This window comes from Nematostella vectensis, chromosome 2, assembly GCF_932526225.1.
Source record: "Nematostella vectensis chromosome 2, jaNemVect1.1, whole genome shotgun sequence".
Lineage (NCBI taxonomy): Eukaryota > Metazoa > Cnidaria > Anthozoa > Actiniaria > Edwardsiidae > Nematostella > Nematostella vectensis.
This window is the reverse complement of record NC_064035.1, coordinates 15,508,705-15,532,034: the sequence shown is the minus strand read 5'-3', so window position 1 is coordinate 15,532,034 and position 23,330 is coordinate 15,508,705. Positions and strand designations below refer to the sequence as shown.

General features: G+C 39.2%; 2 protein-coding genes and 1 long non-coding RNA gene across 8 annotated transcripts; 1 reads left to right on the top strand and 2 right to left on the bottom strand.

The window, feature by feature from the left end:
- Positions 1-778: 778 nt before the first annotated feature.
- LOC5521871 (synaptotagmin-like protein 2) lies at positions 779-16,954 on the bottom strand. 6 transcript variants are annotated; one of them, XM_048724259.1, is made up of 8 exons: positions 16,680-16,954; positions 11,574-11,668; positions 6,639-7,015; positions 6,006-6,064; positions 5,519-5,933; positions 4,683-4,901; positions 2,431-2,629; positions 779-1,966 (listed from the first exon to the last, which is right to left on the bottom strand). In XM_048724259.1, exons 3-8 carry the CDS (start codon positions 6,996-6,998, stop codon positions 1,659-1,661), a joined length of 1,560 nt encoding a protein of 519 aa, XP_048580216.1. In that variant the 5' UTR covers positions 6,999-7,015; positions 11,574-11,668; positions 16,680-16,954; the 3' UTR covers positions 779-1,658. The 6 variants fall into 6 exon arrangements, with proteins under 6 accessions (XP_048580216.1, XP_048580214.1, XP_048580215.1 ...); XM_048724257.1 differs by having other exon boundaries at positions 11,565-11,668; positions 16,680-16,952; XM_048724258.1 differs by lacking the exon at positions 16,680-16,954 and adding an exon at positions 13,300-13,456 and having other exon boundaries at positions 11,565-11,668.
- LOC125561077 lies at positions 2,782-4,463 on the bottom strand. The gene is made up of 2 exons (XR_007307097.1): positions 4,071-4,463; positions 2,782-2,918 (listed from the first exon to the last, which is right to left on the bottom strand). It is a non-coding gene; the product is annotated as an uncharacterized LOC125561077 (long non-coding RNA).
- A 354-nt stretch (positions 16,955-17,308) lies between the features above and the next one.
- LOC5521870 (ubiquitin-conjugating enzyme E2 Z) lies at positions 17,309-23,010 on the top strand. Its single transcript, XM_048723827.1, has 7 exons — positions 17,309-17,463; positions 18,545-18,617; positions 20,103-20,290; positions 21,134-21,245; positions 21,430-21,542; positions 22,066-22,156; positions 22,596-23,010. The coding sequence occupies exons 1-7, from the start codon at positions 17,345-17,347 to the stop codon at positions 22,734-22,736; spliced, it is 837 nt and encodes a 278-aa protein (XP_048579784.1). The 5' UTR covers positions 17,309-17,344; the 3' UTR covers positions 22,737-23,010.
- The last annotated feature ends 320 nt before the right edge of the window (positions 23,011-23,330 follow it).

The window sequence follows — 23,330 nt, the reverse complement described above, 5'->3', positions numbered from 1 at the left end:
ACTGTCTGGTTTTCGTCCAGAGGGAAGCCAGGGAAGTGCACAAAGCGAGGCTCAGAATGGTTTTACTGACGGAACAGAAAACCAAAACAAATCGTGTTTTGAAAACCTCGTAGAGCAGTGGTAACGTATAAATGGCTGAATCCGGTGTCTAAACATATGAGATGGTCGGTTCCTATTTCTATTTTAACGTGTTACCGCAACTGCAGAAAGTTTCTCTTCAAAGTCCTGTGTATTTATTCGGAGAATTTCGAGCAATTGCTTTCCATCTACCCTCAAAGTTTTTGGCAGAAATGGTTTGCCTACCCTTATTTCGATCGTAGCATTTATTATTATTATAGAGTTTACCGCGTATAGTATATAATTATTTGCAAAAAGTTTAGAAATATTTGCAACAACTCGTGAATTTTCCAAAAATTCAATACTTATGTAAAGTGGACAATTTGAATTCCTAGCTTTTCGCAGAGGGAAACTATCGCCCTTGACAAATGAGTAGTATAGCTACTAAAAAACTGCAGTGAGCTTCCTTAACACTTTTTTACTCCGCCGGGAAGAGAACGGCGGTATTTGAGCAAAGGATTCTGGTAGTAGTGGTACGATGCGACCGCGATTTTATAGAATTTAGGATATGAGAAGTCTTACTTTATATGATATATGCGAAGGGATATTAGAGTCTTGGAGATGTTTTAGCCATCGACATATTTTGGTTTTCATAATAAAGTTAAACTAAATAACATTTTTAGGTTTATGAGAAGTTGAATGTTAATAATAAATTTGATAATTTTTGTTGGCAATGTTTAATCAGTTAACAGAGATGACAACCAGATTTTGTTTTAATATTGTACATAGAAGCGAATCTGATTTTCCAGCCTACTGATAGTCTATAACAAAAGGAAATATAACACGCCCAGTTAAGCACAATCATTTCTAACGACAACCATTGTCTTGGTAGGTTTCTAGTTCCCTGTTGCTTTATTAACCTTATATATACTGGTACAAGGGTAGGCGAATGGGAGTACATCATATATATGACTACCTTACACATACATACTTTGTATGCTATACACCGTTTTATAAGGCATTGTCGACTTCGTCATCTCGGTGAAATTATATAATAAGAAATAATGAACATTAACGTTGACATGATTTTGTTTCAGACACCGTCACTATATTATGATATATGGTCGGCGTACAATAGGTGGACCACTAGGGATATGAGTGGAGAAAGCAGACAATCCCTCTTGCACGTTTAAAGTCTAAAACATGCATCCCACAGTCAAATTAATAATGGTGTGTCCATTGTGCAATAAGCAAGATTTATAAAAGCAACCAATTACTTTGTTGACGGGCTACACGACCTGTTTACGAACACCATGTACATACACCAGTCATGAAATCAAAACTAGTATTGTGTACACCTCACACGTCGATTAACAGGGCCAATATGTCATGTGCCCCTGTTTCGCAACTTCAGCTACTTGGGATTGTGGATAATAGCTTTTTCTAGATTAAAACCCTGCAGCTTTTCCCATGTTTTTAATTACATTTACGGCCATTGATTAACCCCTCATTATCCATAGAGAATTCTCCCTCTATGCTCCAGATGATAACTTAGTATTTCTTGCAAGTTCCACATATTATACAGGTCTTCCCCAATTAGTCTACTTCTCTTCTATGAGATGGTGCCAACGAGCTACTGATTTCCCGGTTGTACACATAGCATTCCAATGGTCAACAGTCTCGTCGGATGATGTCGCTCCTATTACCAGTTTTCCAAGAAGTCTCTCGCGCCCGCGCTCGGAGTGATGCTTGGCCAGCAGCATGACGCTAACGCGGTGAAGCAAACGATGCGGGATGTTGAAGCTAAACGCCTCGTTCCATACTGGGTTCGCGTCGCGTTTCTTATTCAGGGTTCTTTTCTTCTTCAGTCGTTTGGCCCCCATCATGATGTAGAGTTTGACAAAGGGGTCTGAAGAAAAAAGATTCAAGATGAAAACCAAGTACTCAAAATGACAGTGTGGTAGAAACGCGAACAAATGACCCGAGGAATGACCATGGCTTAGAGGCCCAGTGTTCTTTGGTGTCACTCTGATGGACTCTCTACCTGGACCCTCGAGCATGAAATGAAAAGTTTTCAAGGCACGTATTTTGTATTCCCGAATTCTATGGTGATAATCGTAAAAAAGTCCAGACACTAACAATAGGTGAAAAAAACAAGCGCAACACAAGTGACGAGAATCACAATCTCAAGATAATCAAGCGTAACCACGTTCGGTTGCGCTTGCGTTTCAGCGAGATTCTAAAACTTATTCGGTACAAAAAATTGGCGAGTCAGGCCAGATATTCTGGTGTCGTGCAAGTACTAGCCAAGGAATAGACTTGCAGTCACTAAGTTCGCAATAAAATGTTATCATGAACAAGATGAAGACATACCAGGCTTGCGGCTATTGTCAATAAACTTGAGGTTCTTCCCTTTCATCACCACCACTGTAAGTTTCTCGGAGGGTTTCCAGTAAGCAAGCGATACCAGCAGCATTTGACCTTCTTGGCCAAGCTCGTCAGCTGCGAACGACACTGGCGGTCGCGGAATGGCCACCCTTTCGTCACTAACGCGGTCTCGCTCCTCGTCTCCCTGTCGAGAATATGCAGATTAGGGAAAGGCACAAACGGCTCTTTTAGCCGCCATTTTGTCATTCCCTTTAGCTATAGGGCTAGTAGGAAAAGGTAAACAAAACAAAAAGGAGAGACTAACTCTAGGGACATTTGCGCGACAGCTCTTATAATAAAATATTATTATCCGTAGACTATTTTATGTTTCAGCAACAGAATGAGCTCATGGTAGGATTTATTGTAGGATTGATGGAATCTCACAGTGGCTGAATTGTTTTTTTTTTTTTTTTTTTCGCTATCGCAATGTACACCTGTACAGGACCCGAAATTATCCCAGGACCCGAAACGATCCCAGGACCCGAAATGATCCCCAAAAGTACCCCAACTGATCCCGGGACCCGAAACGATACCGAGAAGTCCCCGAAATCAACCCCACGGAATTGCGGTAATGGACAAAGAGAAAGCAGAAGAAAGCACGTCCAATTCTTAAAGCATAATTAAGGGTTGACAGCGAATCTATTTTTAAATAACATGACTTAAAAAACTTAAATTCCAATACAATACTTCTATCTATTACATTGCCCCGGCGGTAAACCCATAAACAGAGTCCAAAACAAATACACAACCTTTAATTGCTACTGAAAGGAGTACAACATAAACATAGCACAGCCAAAGCACAGCCTTGCTCAGAACAACCAAACTTTTGACCTTCGAAACATTTGCAGTTCCAACACATGACTCTGACACTATAAATCTCGTTCCCGGTAAACATCACCCCTAAAAATCTATATTAATTTGACAACCAAACGTGTTTTTCACCACGAAATCCATGTTCACACGGGCGAATATTTATCGACAGCCGGTTTTGCCGAGAAGATGGAATGACAAAAGCAGACTGAGTAATGCACTCGAACAACCCTTTTACTACCGTTGCAAAATATTAAGAGATGTGGCTTTTGTTGAAAGCAACATGTGAGTTTTGAATTTCTGTAGTAGTGCGTACACCACTGCATGATTTCTCTATCTCTCTTTATGATAGGTCTTTCATTCACCGAACAGAAACAAACATTTTTCTACGGGATAGCAGAGGCATGTCTAATCTGTGGAGACTTTCTTTTATGGCTTGTTATTTATAAATTATTTATTCACGCCTGGTTCTTCAAATTACCATCACGGGAATTTTTATTTGACCCCAACTGCTGACTCAACCAAGCTGTATTTCCCGCGCAGTCGTATATAAAAATGTCAATACTATGGTTTTAGTTAATTCAAATTTCTGGTAACAAAATAAGTAACAAAAATGACTCTAAAATGTTTCATATGTTTTTAAAACTGAAAGCCAATCCTTCCACATTCCTTTTGTTTGTCCATTACCGCAATTCCTTGGGGTTCATTTCGGGGACTCTTGCGGATCGTTTCGGGATCGTTTCGGGTCCTGGGATCATTTCGGGTCCTGTACACACCTCTCATGTACATTAATTTCGGCATTTAAAGATAGTCACGTCTCGCCAAACGCATTCTTTTACGTCAGTTGTACTTTCTTCTGACAAGTCACAACTACAAACACATCGCTATCGCAATGTACATCTCTCATGTACATTAATTTCGGCATTTAAAGATAGTCACGTCTCGCCAAACGCATTCTTTTACGTCAGTTGTACTTTCTTCTGACAAGTCACAACTACAAACACATCGCTATCAAACTTCTTGTTTTGTTTGTTATCTCAAATAATTCATCACGATTCGTCCAGATCAGTGAACTCATTGACCTAAAAAATCTACCAGGAACCTTTTCCCAGGACCGGAACCTTCTCCGAGGACCCGACTACGTTAGTGTACCTCTCCCTTGGTCCATTACGAACCTTTTCCGAGGACCCGACTACGTTAGTGTACCTCTCCCTTGGTCCATTACGAACCTTTTCCGAGGACCCGACTACATTAGTGTACCTCTCCGACCTCTCCCTTGTACCATTACGAACCTTTGCCGAGGATGCGTCTACATTGGTGAACCTACCTTTCCGAGGACCCGACTACATTGGTAACTTCTTCGACCCTACCCATCATATTTTACGAACCTTTTCCGAGGACCCGTCTACATTGGTAAACTTCTCCGACACCTCACGACTCGAATCAGCAAACGTCTCATCCGCGGTATCTATGGCGTCCTCAAACTCTGATGTACCCGTGGTAGCCTCAGCCCCACTCGTCATACTCTCTCCTAGTTCTCCGGACGGCTCGACCTCAGCGGGAACTCGCTTGCGGCGTAGCTTGATGATGTCACGGACTATTGTTATCTGTCAATTAAATATAACCTGCGTATTATGCGTAATTTCTTTTGGTCAATCGACAGCAATTTTAACAAGTACTTATTTGGTAGCTTTTCTGACAAATACTGTTCACTTGATTTAGAATTAAGATAATTACATCGTCGATGAGAAAGAAAATTTCAGTAAGAATTTTCCAGAATAAAATCGTCACATACAAATTACAGGAATGAGTCTCCAAACAGCTAACCTTTACAATACAAAATTTAAGAGAATAGACCCAAGACGCAACAATACTAAGCCGCAGTGCTGTATTCGAATAAACTTCTATCACTACATAACAAATTGTGACAAATGGTCCAGTTTTGATTTCCACTGCCCGATGGTCAGGCGGATTAAGGAAGCATAGATACAGTGGAATCCTCGGTTTCATGCACAAAGGGGGTGAAAACCCCCTAAGAATGGAGCTAAGCATTTAATTCAAAATCTTGTAAATTCTTCATGATCTCGCAGGTAATTGCAAGATTTGCCTGAAACCGTGGCTTCTGCTCGTCCCTAGTGTCCCTTTCCAGTAGACACAATAGAACTCGGAACTGGGCTATCCCAAAGGATGGCCGTAGCTATAGGCTAACATCACCAGGACTCACCTCAGTATCTGACAACAGTTTTTTCATAGGAACACTGGCAAGCGGAACCGTCACATTCCCAATCAGTGTGGGGGGAGGGGGTGGTGGCGGTTCCGGCGGAGGTGGGAGATCCTTTTGTCTTCTCCTGCCCTTGGGGGGAGGGGGTGGTGTTGGAGGTACCCATTCGGGGATTCCGGTTTTCATAAGGTCAATCACTCGGAAGCACAGCGTTTGATTTCCGAGGTCGTTGACAGGCACTTCGAACCGAAAGCTTTCATACATGTGCGGGTTACACGTGTTCTGGTATGACTCTGATTTGACCTTCCCCTCGTGACCGTACTTGAGCTCTAGCTCGACGATTGGGTCTGGCGGATGACCGGTGTCCGGCCGTCTTGGTAAGTCGGACATACGGACCATTGTTAGAGTCAGTGTAGAACTGTGGAATGACAAACAATGGAGTTGGTTAAGTTTTTTTCTGAAAATTTCAAAGAAAAAGTGTCCTTATTACCTCAACTGGTAAAAATGTAATAAAAATTCCAAAGATCCTCTTCTTTCCACCATCTCCTCCTGAAATACGAAATAAAACGCATCAAGCTTTTACTTAAATGATAATGCTCCGTTAAAAAGTCCGAATTACATTTAAGGCGACAATGAGAAAGTTTTCATTAACGCCATGGAAGGCCTTCTCATAGTTACGTAAAGTATACTTCACGGCATTACCACGGCAATGATAAAATACGTCACGGTAACGACTCGATTACGTCACAGCACTTCAGCATGGACTACAACAAATCTACGTCACGCCATCACCATTATGAGGACAATATTATGTCACGATGCTATCTGGCAACGACAAAACTAAGTCACGTCATCACCATTGTTATGACAATAACATGTCACGGTACTAGCTTGTAACGCAAAACTATGTCAAGCAACCACCAAGGTCAGGACAAGATAATGTCACGGTACTAATAACGGCATTACCGTATTAACACAAAGATCACGTTACTGCACCGCAATGTTCACGCTACAGTGTCACGCGGTGTTACGTCCTAGCCACGTGCGACCAGTCTTTGCGTCTATCAGTAACGTTATCGCATGATGTGCTAATCGTATCGGGTAGAACATGGGGTTGACTCACCGGGGGCATGACTCCGCTGGAGTTGTAATCCATGTCCAGGCTCTCCAACAAGACGTCATCCTCTTTGTCGTTCTCCCTCACAGGTGGGTACACGTCCGTCGGGTGGCGGATCGGCCGCCGGGTCTCAGGCTGCACCGGAACACTCTCGAGACCCATCCTAGACTCGTCCTGGTACACAACATACGAACCCGGCTCACCCCCACCGGGCTTACCCTTGCCTTGGGCCACGCCTTTCTTACCCTTGGGGGTGGCACTCTTGTCCTTTTTGGTGCGGTAGGCATAGTAGACACCTGACGCTGCTACAGTGGCGATGAGGATACCAGCCACTATGGCAAGGATGATCAGAACCATGAGCTCCATAGTGCGCTCAATCAAGCCTGAAGCGAGACAAATGGAAAGTCTTGGTCAAACCTACAGCGAGACAAGTGGAAAGTCTCAGTCAAACCCACAGCGAGACAAGTGGCAAAAGTCTTGGTTAAACTTGTAGCGAACAAGTGCCAAGTATCATTCAAACCTATGCAGCGAGACAAATATCAAGTCTCAGTCAAATCTACAGCGAGACAGGCGGCAACTCTTAGTCAAACCTACAGAGAGACAAGTGGCAAAAGTCTTGGTTAAACTTATAGCGAACAAGTGCCAAGTCTCAGTTAAACCTACAGCGAGACAATTGGCAGAAGTTAAACTTGTCTCTCGTCTCTGTGTCTCTGTAAGCCGCCATTTTGCCACCCTAACAAAGTGCCAAGCGTGAGAAAGCATCCATTTTCACACGGCGTATTTGTTGAATCTGATTGAATTTGGAAAACAGAGCCTCTGGCATAAAAGTTTATTTTTATGCGGTTATTGCAATATTTGTTCTCATAATTCGTTTTAATATTGATGGAAAAAAGGTGTGACTGACATGGTCTCTTTCAACTTCTAGCGAGAGAAATGAAAAGTGTTATCTTACTTCTAGCTAATGTCCCTAAAATAGCACAAGGAAGGTTGCATCGTATGAACCATTGGAAATAGAAATGTTTATTTGTTCAAACAATGATGCAAATTTTTGTACCACAACCTTGCTATCACTGGTAACTAATGCCTGTGAACGCAAGCCCTGATTTGGTAGTTATCCTCTTTTGACCGAAAATTACAATGGCGTACGCGGATTTTGCCTTGCCATGCCTGCGATAAGCGTAAAAACTAAGTTGCTTCCAGTTTTGAAACTCATGTACAACACAGTAATACTCTGGTTTGTCTGAAATGACAAGGTTTTATAATATTTGCTCCTACCCGACCTCTAACCTTTTGAGTCCACGTTACACGTCCTGGTAACACAATGATGTTTTATGTCTTTATGCATTTAATGGCCAATCATCGAATAGGCCGCGTGACCACAATCCGCTAGTTCGTCAAAGACAAGACCATTTATATATATTATTCACTTGGATGACAGAATTGAAGTAAGACTATAATTACCTTAATATTGATTTTTTAAATTGAACACTGGTAGCGAAGGTTTTATTGTTGACAAAAAATAAATCATACAGTTACTTTTAAAGAACACAGTATCATTGACGTCAGAACAGTAAAATTACATTGCAACTACCTGTTTGTTTTTATATTTTCCCAAAGTAAACAAGTGAAAATATTATTATAATTGTACTTACTTTCTCTAAATAATAAAGCTGTAAATAAAAACGAATCGCCAGACGTTGAGCTGTTGTGCTTTGCATTCGTCTTAATATCAACTTCTTTATCGAGCCATCTCGGGCTTTCATCTTTGACGTTGTTGTTACCGAAAAGAAAATAGAAATAGGGCTGGCATAAATCCAGTCTTTTATGTCCCTTTGTAACTGTAATCTAAATAGGCCTCTTGTTTCGATGTGGACTTTTGTATATACGCAATAAAGCTCTAGTGCTTGATGGAGTTTTTATCAGAAAAGTTAATTGAAAAGTCTGTTTGAAGGAAGTCTCGCACCTATACCTCCTCAATAGCACATACTTCATCCAATAAACTACACAATACATACTAAAATTGAATTAGAATCAGAAAAAATAAGAAATATTTAAAGATAAATAGTTGTAATATCGGTTATTATGAATGTTTTTCAGACATATTTACCTTAGACCAAGTTTGAATGAAACAAATATTTAGATGCTTACTCACTGATTGTTGAAGAGCAGATGCATTGCTGTTCACTATAGCGACAGGTTTCGCACAGTTAACAGATTTTCCCTTAATACTATTGACAATGCTCTATTTCCATACGAAAAAATTAATAAAGATTGGGTCGTATGGCGAGAGAACTTGATGGAAAAGAATGACTCCTTCCTTCTATTGGAAAATTCAACAATCAGAGATAACTTGATAGGCCTAATCAGGAAACCAGTGGAATTTTTAATTCACTGTGTGGTTTTGGAGTGTCGCATTTCTTTACCACCCACCTCAGCAAAAGTACTTGATTTCATTGCAGTGCACAAGACGTTCCCATTTTTCTGATGCCAATGGTTATTATATTTATGCTTTACAAAGACATGCCGTTACAGCAAATGTAAATATACTAAGGAAGTAATCAAATATAACATACAAAAATCAAGCATATAAATAATACATCACCCGCTGCGTTGAAGTTGGAAAAAATTGTTCCCAACCACACATCAATCCTAATTTAATAATACCATTCTAACAATCAGAATTAAAATAGTTAACAGCGATTTCAAAAAATTTCGATTCTTTACATCGTCTTCATCAGTACTTTGTGGGAATATTATATTGTGATTTAGGGAGTTTGCGCTTGCCCACGCTTTCATACTGCGCCACTCCCCCTACGATATGTCTACCTACCCTCCCCTTCACCCACCCCGCTTAACGATTTCATTTCACATAATACTCTGCAAAAAAACAACAGCAAGAAAGTCCTTCTTACATGGTACCTTATTGAACAAACGCCAGGACTCATTCTTTTTATTCCCTTCGTGACAGAAGACCAGTCAACGATAGCAAAACAGGATCATGATATCTTTTTTTTAAATTTTTATCTGAAATATTCCCTTCGTGACAGAAGACCAGTCAACGATAGCAAAACAGGATCATGATATCTTTTATATTTTTTTTTATTTTTAACTGAAATATTCCCTTCGTGATAGTAGACCGGTCAACGATAGCAAAACAGGATCATGATATGGTTGGTCGAAATAATGCTTGACTGTCAGTGCCAATGCTGAGTCGATCCTTGGCGAAGGTGTTTCCCATACCTTGTCACCACAACCTCCTTAGCTTCTTTCCGCTCTTTGGTAAATAATTATTGAATAAATGGAAAATCCTAGTAAACTGGAGTGCTCATTTGAAGGGAACTTGTATCGATACACTTTTAATACATATGATTGGTCTCTAGAGAGAAACCCAGAGAGTTTGTACCACCACGGATGCAGCGACAGACTAATTTGAGTTTCCACAAAACCCAAAGACTATAAATATTTCAAGACTACGATGACTATGTCGACTACCAAGCAATATCTTGATGCGAAAAAAGCGGAATTATATGTCTTAAAACAACAATAATTTTAAAAGAGGTCTCGGAACTGGAAGCACTGTGAAGAGCAAAGGATTAGAGGGAAAATCTGACCGGGCGGAGAAGGAGGAGGAAAAAAAAGGGGAGGAAAGCCCTATGGGGGAGGTGGAAAGAAAGACACTCTAGGGCTGGTGGGGAGGGTTGGAGAAAGTACTTCTGCGGGGGGTAGGTGGAGTGTGTGAGGGAGGCTGAGGATATTTCTTTGAGGGGGTTTGAAGGGAGTTGAACGAAGCCCCTCCAGTCTGTAGGTGGCGGCTGGATAGATGTTGAGGAAGCCTATCCAAGAGGAAGGGGAAGCCCTCTGTGGAAGGGAGGAGGGGATAAGAAGTATCCTTTTGGAAAAGGGGATGGAGGATGCGCCTCAGGAAGAGGTAAATAAAAAAAGCTCTGGGGGCGGGGGGGGGGGGGGGAGCTGTACAAGAAGCATTTAGGGGGCAGCCGGAGTAGCAAGAAGCACGACGGGGGGGGGGGGGGGGGGGGGGGCACATCTCTTGGGGAATATTGCTCCAATAACAATACAATACAATAATTTTTATTTATAGAGAGTTACATTATAACCGTGACAGTTTTCTAACTAACGTCCCTCAATTGCCTGTTGCCTGAAGAAGGCGAGTAACAGTGGAGGGTTGCAGTCGGCTTATTCGATTGAGAATTTATTACACTACGGCACCTGTTTTTTTTCCACTCTCTTGCGCTTTATCTCGCTCAAAGGCCCAAGAAATTAGGCATATCATTAAAAATTAAAACCTTTTTTATACATAAATAAAATTTCGCTTGGGAATAGGAAGAATCAGTACAACAAATCAAGGTTTTGAAAAATGGGGGAAAAGGCCGAAAGTTACATACAATATTTGTATAAAAAACTAAACACTATACCAGTTTCGACAAATTGTTTCATAATTTCGCTTGCTTAGTTTTTTACCAGCATTAACTGTTTTCACGACTTCCACGATATTGATGTTTACAAATTATTGTAGTTGGTTAAAACCCTCATGATGTAGTTCTACAAATGTTCAACCCAAATGTACAAGTCTAAATGAAGCAGTGTAAGGAGTTTCCACATTTTAAGAGTATATAAGGGTATAATACACACATGTGGTAATATTTTATACAAAATGAAAAACCTTATTTTAAAACTAACTAATTTTGAGTTTCCCAAAATTACCTTTATTGCTTCCAGCAATCACTTAACTTCACATAATGTATTTTTTTAGATTTTTTGATAAGAAAAATAAATGTTTATTGAAACAAAATAGCGGCCAGTGATTGAGAAGATACTTCAAATACTAAATCAAATATTAGTGGTTCAATGATAGATCACCATTGTATCAATGTGAAGTAATCTTAAGTGTCGTCAATAAATGCATTTTCTCACCTCACTTACTCAGCGATAAGCCGAGGGTGTTTTCCTATCAGCTGATCCCTTCTTTTCCCCTGGAACTACATAGTAGATGACGAATCCGTTTCTTTGGGCGTTATCTGTGGCAAACGCAAAACGTGTTATAGTCGAGTTTCGCGTTTTTTAAACAGGTGTCCCTAATACAACGCGCACCAACAATGCTTTTATTACAATACTGAAATTATCAAAAAAACAAAAGCCTTATTCCACAAAAACCACATTTGGCCGAACAGTAACGAAAATTAAACATGGAGAAATGGTTTACACAGACAATTTTAGTGATTTGGTATATGTCTAAGTATATGTTCAATAAATTAAATGTACGCCAAAATATAATCGGAAATATAATAGTAAAATAAAATTTGGTATAGCTTGAAGTTAGTACTTTGCAAATTAAAGAAACTATTATCAGCATTAAAATAAATTAACATTTATGCAGGTATAAATACATTATATCATGCTTGGTAACCGTTCCTATATGTTCCGAGTATCCTCGTTTGGCTGGTATTTGTCTACCTTATTGTTTCTAAATAATCTAACATTTGAACTAGATATCAGTGTGTTTTTGGCGCACTTGCTCCTCATTCAAAAACATCAGAATAGAAACAGCTCCTCCTTTTTTCGCATTGGGTCATTTTGCGTTTTTCAAGTGAAGATATTTCATACTATGCTATCACTGGACAATAAAAGAGCACAGTAATTAATTTAAATGATATATTGACCCTTAAACTAAAAAAATAAACAACTAATATCCGAATTCCTTCTGATTACTAAACAACGGCGTTAGTACAATAATGTGCAGCCAGGACACACGCGATTATGGGCGGTAAATAAATTATCAATAAGCTACAGAAATCTCCTCGAAAATTATTATTTTCAAACATTTACGAGTATCAAATCGGCAATCCCTTGCTAAACGGGGCTCTATCAAATAACAGATAGTATCCATGCATTAAGTTATGGAAATATGTGTCCAGAAACAGCGGGAAGGAATATCCGGTGTATTATTCCCATAACCGAAATTATGAGTCGTTCACAACCGTGAAGATGGCCTCTAGAACACGATTAAACAAAACAAATCGCTGCAGAATTCAACCGAAGAATTCAAAAGACAAAATATAGTTAGCAATGGATGTTTCTGACTAATTAAAAATATGGCACTGAATATAAATGTTTAAGTGAAAAAGTATCCCCATGTTTCTAATCTGTTATCAGTAAATGTGATAAAATGAGACTTTTAGAGGTTTTACCCAGGTATTCACGGGAATTATTTATGCGTAGATTCCTCATGGAGTCAAGTTATGCATCACTAAATTTATTGTTGAGCAAAAGTTTTCTCATTAAAATATCTCCCCTTAAAAAGCTGAAACCTGTTCAATTAAGCACTTAACTGAAACGCTTAGTCCACCGTTTTCGCAAAATACTCGTTGTTCAGCAACTTTATTTTAACTGAAATTCGGTTTGTGTGTGCTTGAACAACGACGAGTGAAGATTAGCAAACTGCTTAATCAAAAAAACATCTCTAAAACTATCAGTTAATTTGGTGTAAAATCGGTTGCTCTTTTTGAAGATATTTTACTTCTATGAAATTACTTTACGAATGATTACCTCTATGAAAGCCTCAACTACATAAGTAACTCGCTAAAAAGAGAAGCTTTTCACCACCACTGCGCCCTACCGCATCTCATGAGTCATGCTAAGCGCGACATACCTTCTGTCTCCAACTACTCTACTCGGGAACGTCCGTTTAGCTACAACAGCCCTTATAAAGAAGATACATAAGGTTTGCTATGTGCCAAAATGAAGGGAAAACCGTATTCGACTTTCAGAGCATCAACACGTCCTCTCGTCACAGATGATAAAACATATGATAAAAAAGCTCCTTTGGGGATATTTCGCGCTTTTATCCTTCGCATACCTTAGAAATCACCCATCCATAAAAGAATAATAACCTAAATCTAAATGTAGTTCACTTTTTTCGTAATCAAAACACTAATCACTAGAGTAAGAAACAGGTAGAAAAACAAGAGCAACTAAAAAGCGAGTACAGTGTACTAAAATAGCGTTTCTTTGTATAGCTCTGAATAGCTTATCCAAAAAGGCAATGATGCGATGAACTTATTCTAGTAAACGCATCAATTATTTTGAAGACGATGTATATTGACCTCTCCTGGTAGCTTTACTCGCATAACAAAACGAAGTCGTGGGGTCAAAAATAAATAAATGATTTGTTAATAAATTATTTTATTTTATATTTTTTTAACCGACAAGGCTTTTGGCATATATCGCGAGCAATTATAGAGAAACTCATCTTAGGGAAAGCCATTGAAAATCACCCATGCGTCGAAAATTAGCTAAAGCGAAACCCTGACTTAATAATTTTTTGTATTTAAGATACCAAACACTGGAGTAAGAAACAGACAGAAGAACAAAACTAATGAGCAAAAGGGGGGCGGTGAAGACGATGATGATACAGAATGCAATGTGGGGAAATTTTTTACAGAAGGTTCGAGAACCGAAATCCCTTTATCACTACCCAACCGAGCCCTCCGTTGTCTTGAGTTGACGATTACCCGAGCTTGGTTACCGCAATCACCCGAATACGCGTCGCGGGCGTATGTCCAGGCGGGGCGCTTATTCGGGGGAAGCGCTTAGGTAGATGCAAGAGAACATGCTCTCTTGGTAAGGCGCTTATTTCAATATCCGTTCGATCTGTTTTGTTGTAAAAAAAAAAGAGTAAAAAAATTCAAGAACGCATAACAAAACTGGCTTTTAATGTTGTGGTGGGTGTGGTACCGTTAGTTATCGATACTTAGGTGAGGCGCTAATTCATATTTTTCCACTTTGATTGGTTGTTGGCGCCAATTACGCAACTCTATAATTTATCAGTAAATTGATGCTTTTCAGTATTTTTCTTGCAAATACATACAAGGGCCCCCGAATGGTCTTTGGCGAGCACCCTTTTTTTATGCGAGACCGAGCATTTTTAGTTGTTGAATAAATCGAGCAGCGAGCGCATCGAAAAATACAATGCGAGCACGGCAAAAAATATAATGCGAGCACGGCGGAAAAAATGGGCGAGCATGCGAGCATTTGCCGAAAACTGCGAGCACATCGAAATTTCGGGGGACCGGGGGCCCTAATACATCACCAGCGATTCTCTTTATTTGGTTTGTCAGTAGATCTCGATAACCCGAAAGTTTTTCGCTAATTCGAATCATAATCCTTTCCACTTGGCCTCGCTTTATAACGATTTAGGGTTTCGTTATTGACGTTAAATCAAAACCGAAATGATAGAATACCAGCTCCAAAATTCCCCATAAAAGGAATGGCCTCCAATATTTGATCTGCTCGTAAATATGGGCAATATTCGATTGCTCTATAGGTTCTCGCTATCCAAACAAGCTAAATACCTAGCCCTGTCAAAAATATGGGAATTGAGGCCACATAAAAAATTATTGTCGTTTCTGGTGGCCGCCCGCGTCCAGAATTTATGCTGCCTTTTAAGTCTTTCTCTGTTACCGTAAAATGTTAAACCTCTAGAATCATAAGAGTTTTAAGATTTGCGCTCTTTGATAATTAGAAATGGCAAAATATAGACATCCAATCAAGTAAACATCAAAAGATGTTCTCAGGAAACCATTTCTTACTAAACTAATGGAGGAATCATTTTTCTCCGCGTGAAAAGTAGACGTTATTTTTACCAAAAAAAACAAGCATATGATGAACTCGTGATTTCATGTATTTGCTCTATAATAAAGCTGGCATATACTAATTTTAGATAAGAAAAAATAAAGACAAAGGAAAAAAATTAAATAAAAATAAAGCCGCCCGTCCGCATGCTCCGAAAAAGACCAGAAACAATATTTTATATGTGGTCTGACATGGCACGCACCAGGGACTCAAATCATTAATCAATTTCCTCTTCTTTATGCCTTCTTTTTGTAGGACGCTCGGGCTTTAGGAAAACGAACCATCTCAGATAAAGTCTTGGTTTTATAACTAGGGTTTCAGTGACATAGATACTCGGCCGTGGACAAGTGTGTCATATTGCTAGGCGTTACACATGCGGCGTGACAAACCTTGCGTGACTCCCACTTTATCAGGCCTTATTTTTTGGCGGGATTTCAACTGTCACTCTGGGTTCGCTGTAAATCCCTTTCGAATTTGTTAAAATGCATAGTTTTTGCCTAAAGCTGAAGGGGTATTCTTTTAATTTTTAAATGTTTAATATGATGCAGGAATGCATATGTCAATATATTTCCCCAATGTTTATCCAGCCCATGATGGTCTGTTTACTGGATTTTCCTAATTCCTTAGTTTACTAGAATGAATAACTCAACGGTAACGGCTCTCAAACATTTGTAATCTAACTTAGAGGGTAGAAATTTCTGGAAAGAAAACTAAGATCGGGTCTAAAAATCGGTAATGTCAAAAATTACTACCTGTGATAGATACTCCGATCGACACAATAGTAAAAATATACTTATATAGTTATTATTCATAAAAATAACATCGCTCTGCGCGGCGAGAAATTCTGACCACTAAATATACGAAGCAGTAAGAGCAGTGGATAAAGCATAAGCGTAAACTTAATTCCATAATTTGATTATCGAAAAGTTTTGCCTCCGTGCATGATTCATTATGAAAGTGCTGTCTATCAAAAGCTAAGGCTTATTTACTTTTCGCAAGTTGTGGATGATCTTTAAAAGTTCTCTCTGTTCGGCTTTAATTTTGCCTTTACCCCTCCCGTAAAACACATGAGCATCTTAATCATATTTTTATCCCATCTGGTTCATCGCAGTGCGCAATTGGACAAATACAGCTTCTGAGGTTTTTAAATTAAGTAACTACTGGTTAAAACTAAATAAAATATTCACATTCCGGCAATAAAAGACAGTAAGAGGGAAAATCTCGAATAAAACATAAAATTTCGATTTAGGGTAAAGCACCACATAAAATTGAAATAAAAAATTGCTATAAAATGTACGCAAGCCTTGGTAAAAATCAGTTAGATCAGTCAACTGTGCGGCGCGCGCTCTCGGTGTGACAGCCCATCCAACGAGCGATACTTTCCCAACTAAAACTCACCTCACATGATCCATTTAATTGCAGTTAGCTCCGCTCTATTTCCCCCTCTGAGGTTGCCCTATGCATTAATATTTCTTTTGGATGTTATGATTCAGCTGTCTGGAGAGTCAAGCGCTAGGGGAATTGTATTCGCTGCTCAATCGCTTGGAACGAATTTCTTTTGCCGCCTTTGCCTGTGATTGGTTTGAATTGTGTCGGGGATTATGTTTCTTTTGTTTGGTAGTTTAAAAGTTGGGGTAGATCAAATATCACATCGCCAAACATACTCCCCCTCCATTCCTTCGCCGCCACTGGGAAACCAGTCCTCTCTCAAAAAGGCAATGCTACTCACAGAATTAAAAATATTGTAATTGGTTTAACAAAGTGTTGTGTGGTCTTCTCGTAATTTTAAAAAAAAATTATTGCATAAAAAAGCTTCACTCGCGAGAATGTCATCTTTTATTTTCAAAAATAAGAACAAAATTGAATGATGCCAGTCCTTGAAACGAGATCAAGGTTCAAGGCAAAATGATAACATAATTAATGATATGAGATAATTGTTATAGATGCCAAAGATGCAAATACTATACGGCCTCACCAAAAGAGAAGCCATCTGCCTGCAACGACACATGACAGACAAGTGACATAATCACGCATGCGTACAACATACTAGAAATAATTTCAATATGGCAGACGATGATTCCGAATTTCTCTCATCGACTTCAAATGCTTTATGGGATCCACTGTATTCCAAAGACTGGGACAAGGAAAATGTTACCCCACAATGTGTATTAAGAATCAAACGGTAAGTTTAACTATGAACGGACTCTTCTGCATTTTTACATCGTCGATCATGTTTTGTTTTGTGTTTGGTATTTTTTATGCTTGTTCGGCAAACGACATGATAATGCTTATTTTGTTTGTCCTTAGAGGTTGGGAGATCTGTACATTGGGCAGATCTGTACATTGTGTGCCTTTCAATATTGAGTGGGGAACCTTCAAAGAAAAGATTCTATGATTAACTTATATGGCTGGTCGAAAATTTCCATACTAATATGTTTACCATAGAAGTGACCCATAAACAATCTTTTTCTCTTTCATCACACGAAATTTCTAAAACCGTTTATTAATTTTGCTTTATGCGAGTTATGAATTATGTTGTTAGTATACTCATTTCTTTTCCAGTTTTTGAGGGCTGGTATTAATTTAACATTTAGTGTCAGTAAAATATAAGTAATACCGTTACTTTCAAGAAATCGTCTTAAAAATAATATATCATATCAGTTTAAATATAATATTTAAACTTGTGATTGTGATTGTTTACAAGTATATTTACTGTTTTGCTTTTTGATTGGTTAATAACTTGCAGAGAAGTGGTTTGATTTGAAATCAGTTCAGTGCTAAAATCAACACAAAGTTGAAGTGGTGTTTTGCACCTCAATTGGAAACAGTACACCAAAAACTGGAATTCGACTCTGCCAAATTTTCGTCTTTAATAAGACTTCGTCAGGGCAGACTCTGAAGTAAACTCTGCCCTGAAGAAGTCTTATTAAAGACAAAAATTTGGTAGAGTCGAATTCCAGTTTTTGGTGTATTGTATTCCTTGTTTTGGTACGAGATCGCGACAAGTTGGGCTTTTTTATTCTATTCAATTGGAAACAGGGTATTTTCACTGGCATGTCAAGCATTAGTATTTCATTTGGCCTTTTATGCTCAAGTCAAAATCAAAATTAACAGTAAAGGGATACTATATATAAGGAGGCTTTATACTTGTTTGGCATTGACCTGAAAAGTATCCTGAACTCCCCCCCCCCCCCACCCCCGGCCTTTGTCCAATGCATAGTATGTGAGTACGTGATTTATAATTATTTCATTGCTTATTTCAGGGATATAATGAGCATATATAATGAACCACCCCCAGGAATGTGTATTGTACCTGACAAAGATGATATCACAAAAGTAAGTGGTATCAGTAATGTCAACTCTTTCTTGGGTCGATTTAAAATGGTGTCCACTAGTAGAGTTTACTTAAAAAAGTGTATTTCAGTGGATAATTTTCAGTAAAATTCAGAATTAGTATCACTGCAAATGGATAGTATTTTTGTCCATTATGTTGTCTTTAACAAAATTAAGCATCAATGAAAAATTCAGGTCATGATTGGCAATAGAACTTTATGGAAAACATTATATTGCTCTGAACCTTGGCAAACATGCTAGCCTGTAAAAGCAGACGCCTTTACTAGTAGCCTACGTGTAGCCACTAACTTGCGAAAATACCCTCTCATAGCATCTACACACAGCGGCGTAGCCAGGATTTTTAACAGGAGGGGGCCCAAAAGGGACTTCAAGGAATTTTCTCCTGTATTTTAGATAATGTCTCATACATTTACTGTATTTGGCTGCTTGAAGGGCCCCCAAGGCCACCCCTTGGCTATGTCCCTGATGCAACGGCAGCAATAATCATGTTCCGTGACATCACAGCTTTAGCAAGAAAACCTATAGTAGTCTCTGATTGGCCATTCAGTAAGTTCTCTTGGATATTTTGATTGGCTCAGATCAGAAGTTGAAATTATGGGTTCCTGCGGTTTCCTAGTGTAAGTTTATTGAGCGGTTCAAATATGGAGAAAAACTTTACGAATCTAGCACCTGTTTGCGATAAATCTGTCCTAAGTTCAGCCTTAGAAGACGTGGCAACAGTATTTGGGATATCTCTGCTTTTGTGAACGATGATGTCGATGTCTTTGTGAGCCTTCCTACCGGCTATAGAAAGTCTTTCCTTTTTTTTTATTTTCCAAAGTTCTAGAGGTTAGTTTTTTTTAACCACATTTCTCCTTTTAAGCAGCAGATCACAGCAACTCCCGCATATGTATGCCCTTGTGTTGTGTACACATAAATCTAAACGCTCAAGTTCACTTTATACGCTGAAAGTCGAGGAACACTTGCCACCCACCAGACACCGTTTGTAATCTTTCTCAATCACCCTCTTACAAAGAATGCAGGTATACATTAGTAGAATTAAAAAGAAGGAATGTTCATTTGGAAAGAAGCAGCATTATAGGGCGATGTTGGAATGTTTGTTTTGCAGGACGAAACCTGAACATGTTTTGCGTGCTGAATAAAAGAAAACCCATGCACAGATGTCAAAATTAATTTATTCAAATTTATTACAATGGCATCATGGAACAAGATTATCGCCACTGTTGCGTAGATGCTACGAGAGGCTATTTTCGTGAGTCAGCGACTACACATAGGCTACTCTAGCAGCTCTTAAAATAACTTGTGAGCAGAGGTCGAGAAGAAGGGGAAACAGTTCCATCCCATTCTTCTCATCTTCCTTTTCTGCTTGCTTCTCCTTGGTACTATGGGTAAACATCCCATGTCTTAGCTCTGTTATCCATCTCTACTACGGTGTTAAGTTAAATTAAAGCTTTTTTTTACTTTTAGATACATGCTCTAATAACTGGCCCATTCGACACACCATATGAAGGAGGTTTCTTCTACTTTTTAATCCGTTGTCCACCAGACTACCCCATCAGACCACCCCGTGTCAAGCTTATGACTACTGGTAGCGGTCAGGTCCGCTTTAATCCCAACCTTTACAGAAATGGCAAAGTTTGCCTTAGCATCATAGGGTGAGGGTTGAGGCTCAATATGCCGAGGGGGCTCAAAATAGTGGTTTTGATGCTATGATTATGTCATTTGACGTCTTTTAATAAGAAAACCATAATCATTCTCTATTAAACAAAATCTCAATTTCATAGATCCAGGTACAATGTACTTAAACACGAGGTTCCGCTATAAAAGGGAAAGCTCCTCCCACCCCTGGGCTCAAGAACAATCAATTATCATTCCATTTCACAAGTGTTTGGCAGATTTGTAATGTCTTGAAATTTTCCTAGCAAAAGCTGTCAAAGTGTCCAAACACCCTTAAACCTTATTTTTCTCAAATCACCATTGATAGCAGCAGAAAAGTCAGCGAAATGAAAGTTTTAATATTGGAAGCATTTGCATCTTTTAAACTAGACGGTAAATTTCTTTTAGAATGGAATAATGTCTTTAAGATGATGCAACTATTTATCTGTTGAAAAACCAAAATCTCTTTTACAGATATCAGCATTGACTTTTAAAGCCTGAACAAACTTGGTCAAAGGGCATAAAAGTAGACTTTTATTCGAATGCTTTTGAACCAGCTTTGCTTCTGATCTTCTGGCTTAGATTAAGGGGTGGGCCCAGGATTTTTAGAGAAAGGGTACTAAAATATCAAACATAGGGTGGTAGGCAAATATATGGAATTAAGTACCCCTACATTTTGCTTTTAGATTTCCATGCTAGGGGAGGGGGATGGGGGACAGCACAGAGGGCTCTCTCCTGCTAGCTTGCTTGACCCAGCATCGTCTGTGATTCTTGTGTTTGTAGGAAGATGGGCCTGTTATGTGAACCAGCGTTATTTCTAATTCTTGTGTTTGCTTTGCTAGTACATGGTCTGGCCCAGCCTGGAGTCCAGCACAGTCTCTTTCAAGTGTTCTTATATCCATTCAATCGTTACTGAATGAAAAACCGTACCACAATGAACCAGGTTTTGAACAGGTGTGTAGGATTGTTATACGTTGAGAATCTTCTGTAAGTTTTTCCCCAAGATGAGTACATTTGTTTTGCCACCAACTCTTCACCACTATTGGTTAACTAAATACCCCAAGGTTAAACCTTTGTTAGGCACATGGTTAATTACTGCTGAATGTGGTTTCACTTTAATCTTTAAACAATGTTTCAGGAGAGACAGGCTGGGGACTGTAAGAGATACAATGAATGCATCCAGCATGAGACATTGCGGGTAGCAGTATGTGACATGCTTGAAGGAAAGATTAAATGTCCCAATGCACTTAAGTACGTATCCCAAATTCTGCACGTGATCGGGGGAGGCCTTCATTTATTTTCATGCTGTCATTCATGTTCTCACTTGGATTTAAATGGGCTTCATTAGACTACCATCTTTTTTATCACGCGCATTTGAAGCCCAGATAGAGGCTACAGCATATCCAGGATATAACAGGAGGGGGTGGGTCAATTAACGTATAGGAGATAAACTCATAGGCTTTAGCTTCCCTTCTTATGCCCAAGACACATGCTTGTGCTGATAAAGGTTTGCATTTGAACTGAACAGTAGAGTGTTATAACAATTTACAATTGAAAATAATAGTGTTTTATTTTACTAAACCGTAGATTAAGTGTTTTGCCCTTATATATTACCAGTGTGTGAAGATAGACTTCTAGTTCAATTTGTTTAATACCGCTCTATGTTTAAAATGCATTTGCTGTTTTTTCTACCTGGAGCCCAATTGGCATCACCAATTGTTCTTTCATTGTGATGTCTATTTGAATAAATATTCTGTATATCTTTTTCCCATAGAGATGTGATGGAAAAATCATTTCCTGAGTTTTATGACTATTATATATCAGTTATCACAGAGAAATCATATCTGAATGGACAAAATATGCAGGTACAGCATGAAATCCAAACCCAACAACCCCCTCCCCCTCCCTTGAGAGAGTGGCTCACATGATTAAAGTGCTACTTTTGATTTTTGGGGGAAAATAGAATACATATGAAGTTATTATATGACTATGAATAGATATTTTCATCAAGGGTGACATAGGATGTTTTAGGGGAGGATGGGGGCCATAGGATCTTTTGTACCTGACATTTAGGGGCATTTTTTCAGTTAAGCCCGTTTTGTGTTACTTAGTTTCCCACTACTGTCTTTTTAGAGGTGGGGGGGATGTCTGTCCATAAGAAACCAAGGGGAGGGAATCTAGAGTGAGGACAATAAGAGCAGTGCTCGGTTCTCTCTACAGCAACCAACAAAGATAAAATTGTCAAATTATTGATGGCAAAAGCAAATGAAGTTGTCTAAATGCAACGATTCTTATTTCGCACAGGATCCATTTGGAGAAAAGAGAGGAATATTTGACTTTCCTAGTATTCGAGCCAGGCTAGTGGAAATCAAGAAAAGGCTTGATGACGGCAACCCTTCAACAGCCGCCGAGGAAGACTCGGATGACGACCATACCGAACCGTGACTCCACCCCTGGCTCTACCCCCTTTGCGATGATGACAACGCCCACTTAAAGACTTACTAGCTTCTCCACAACATCTTTAGCAATGTATTCAAAAAACCCCTGCATATTATCGGCGAAGTCTTCAAAACTGCTTTGTTTTGAAATTAGTATCTGCATCCTCTGTTCTTTCCGTTAATTGTTGTTGACCGTTAAGTGGGACATAACGGTCTGTCAGTACCGTTATATGGTTTCATCACTGCCATGTAAAGAAATATTAAATATAGCATCAATTAGATGTGCTGAAGTTTTAGAAGTACATTGCCGTAGCAGTCGAAATATTGGGGAGGGGGACAATACAGAAACATTAAGAAAATATTGGGGACACAGCCGCGCCCCTACTGGTTATTTCCTTATAATTGTTTTAAAATTATTGGGTCGATCGTGCCCCCGCTGCTCCACCCCCTGCTCCCTCCCTGAAGTATTATACTGGAATGGTTTCCATACCAAAGTAAGGTGGGCAATTGTCCACTCACGGGTGTTTGGATTTACGTTATTTCCATTCTCGTCGGTACGAGAAACGCGAAATAGTTCAAATTAAGCACATAACGCGAATCT

Coding starts and splice junctions, on each gene's coding strand:
- LOC5521871 (XM_048724259.1), bottom strand. CDS start 6,998: ATGGAGCTCATGGTTCTGATCATCCTTGCCATAGTGGCTGGTATCCTC. Junction 5,934..6,005: donor TTACATTTTTACCAGTTGAG/GTAATAAGGACA, acceptor GTCATTCCACAG/TTCTACACTGACTCTAACAA. Junction 2,630..4,682: donor TAGACGGGTCCTCGGAAAAG/GTTCGTAAAATA, acceptor TATTCTCGACAG/GGAGACGAGGAGCGAGACCG.
- LOC5521870 (XM_048723827.1), top strand. CDS start 17,345: ATGGCAGACGATGATTCCGAATTTCTCTCATCGACTTCAAATGCTTTA. Junction 20,291..21,133: donor GTTTGCCTTAGCATCATAGG/GTGAGGGTTGAG, acceptor TTGCTTTGCTAG/TACATGGTCTGGCCCAGCCT. Junction 21,246..21,429: donor ATGAACCAGGTTTTGAACAG/GTGTGTAGGATT, acceptor ACAATGTTTCAG/GAGAGACAGGCTGGGGACTG.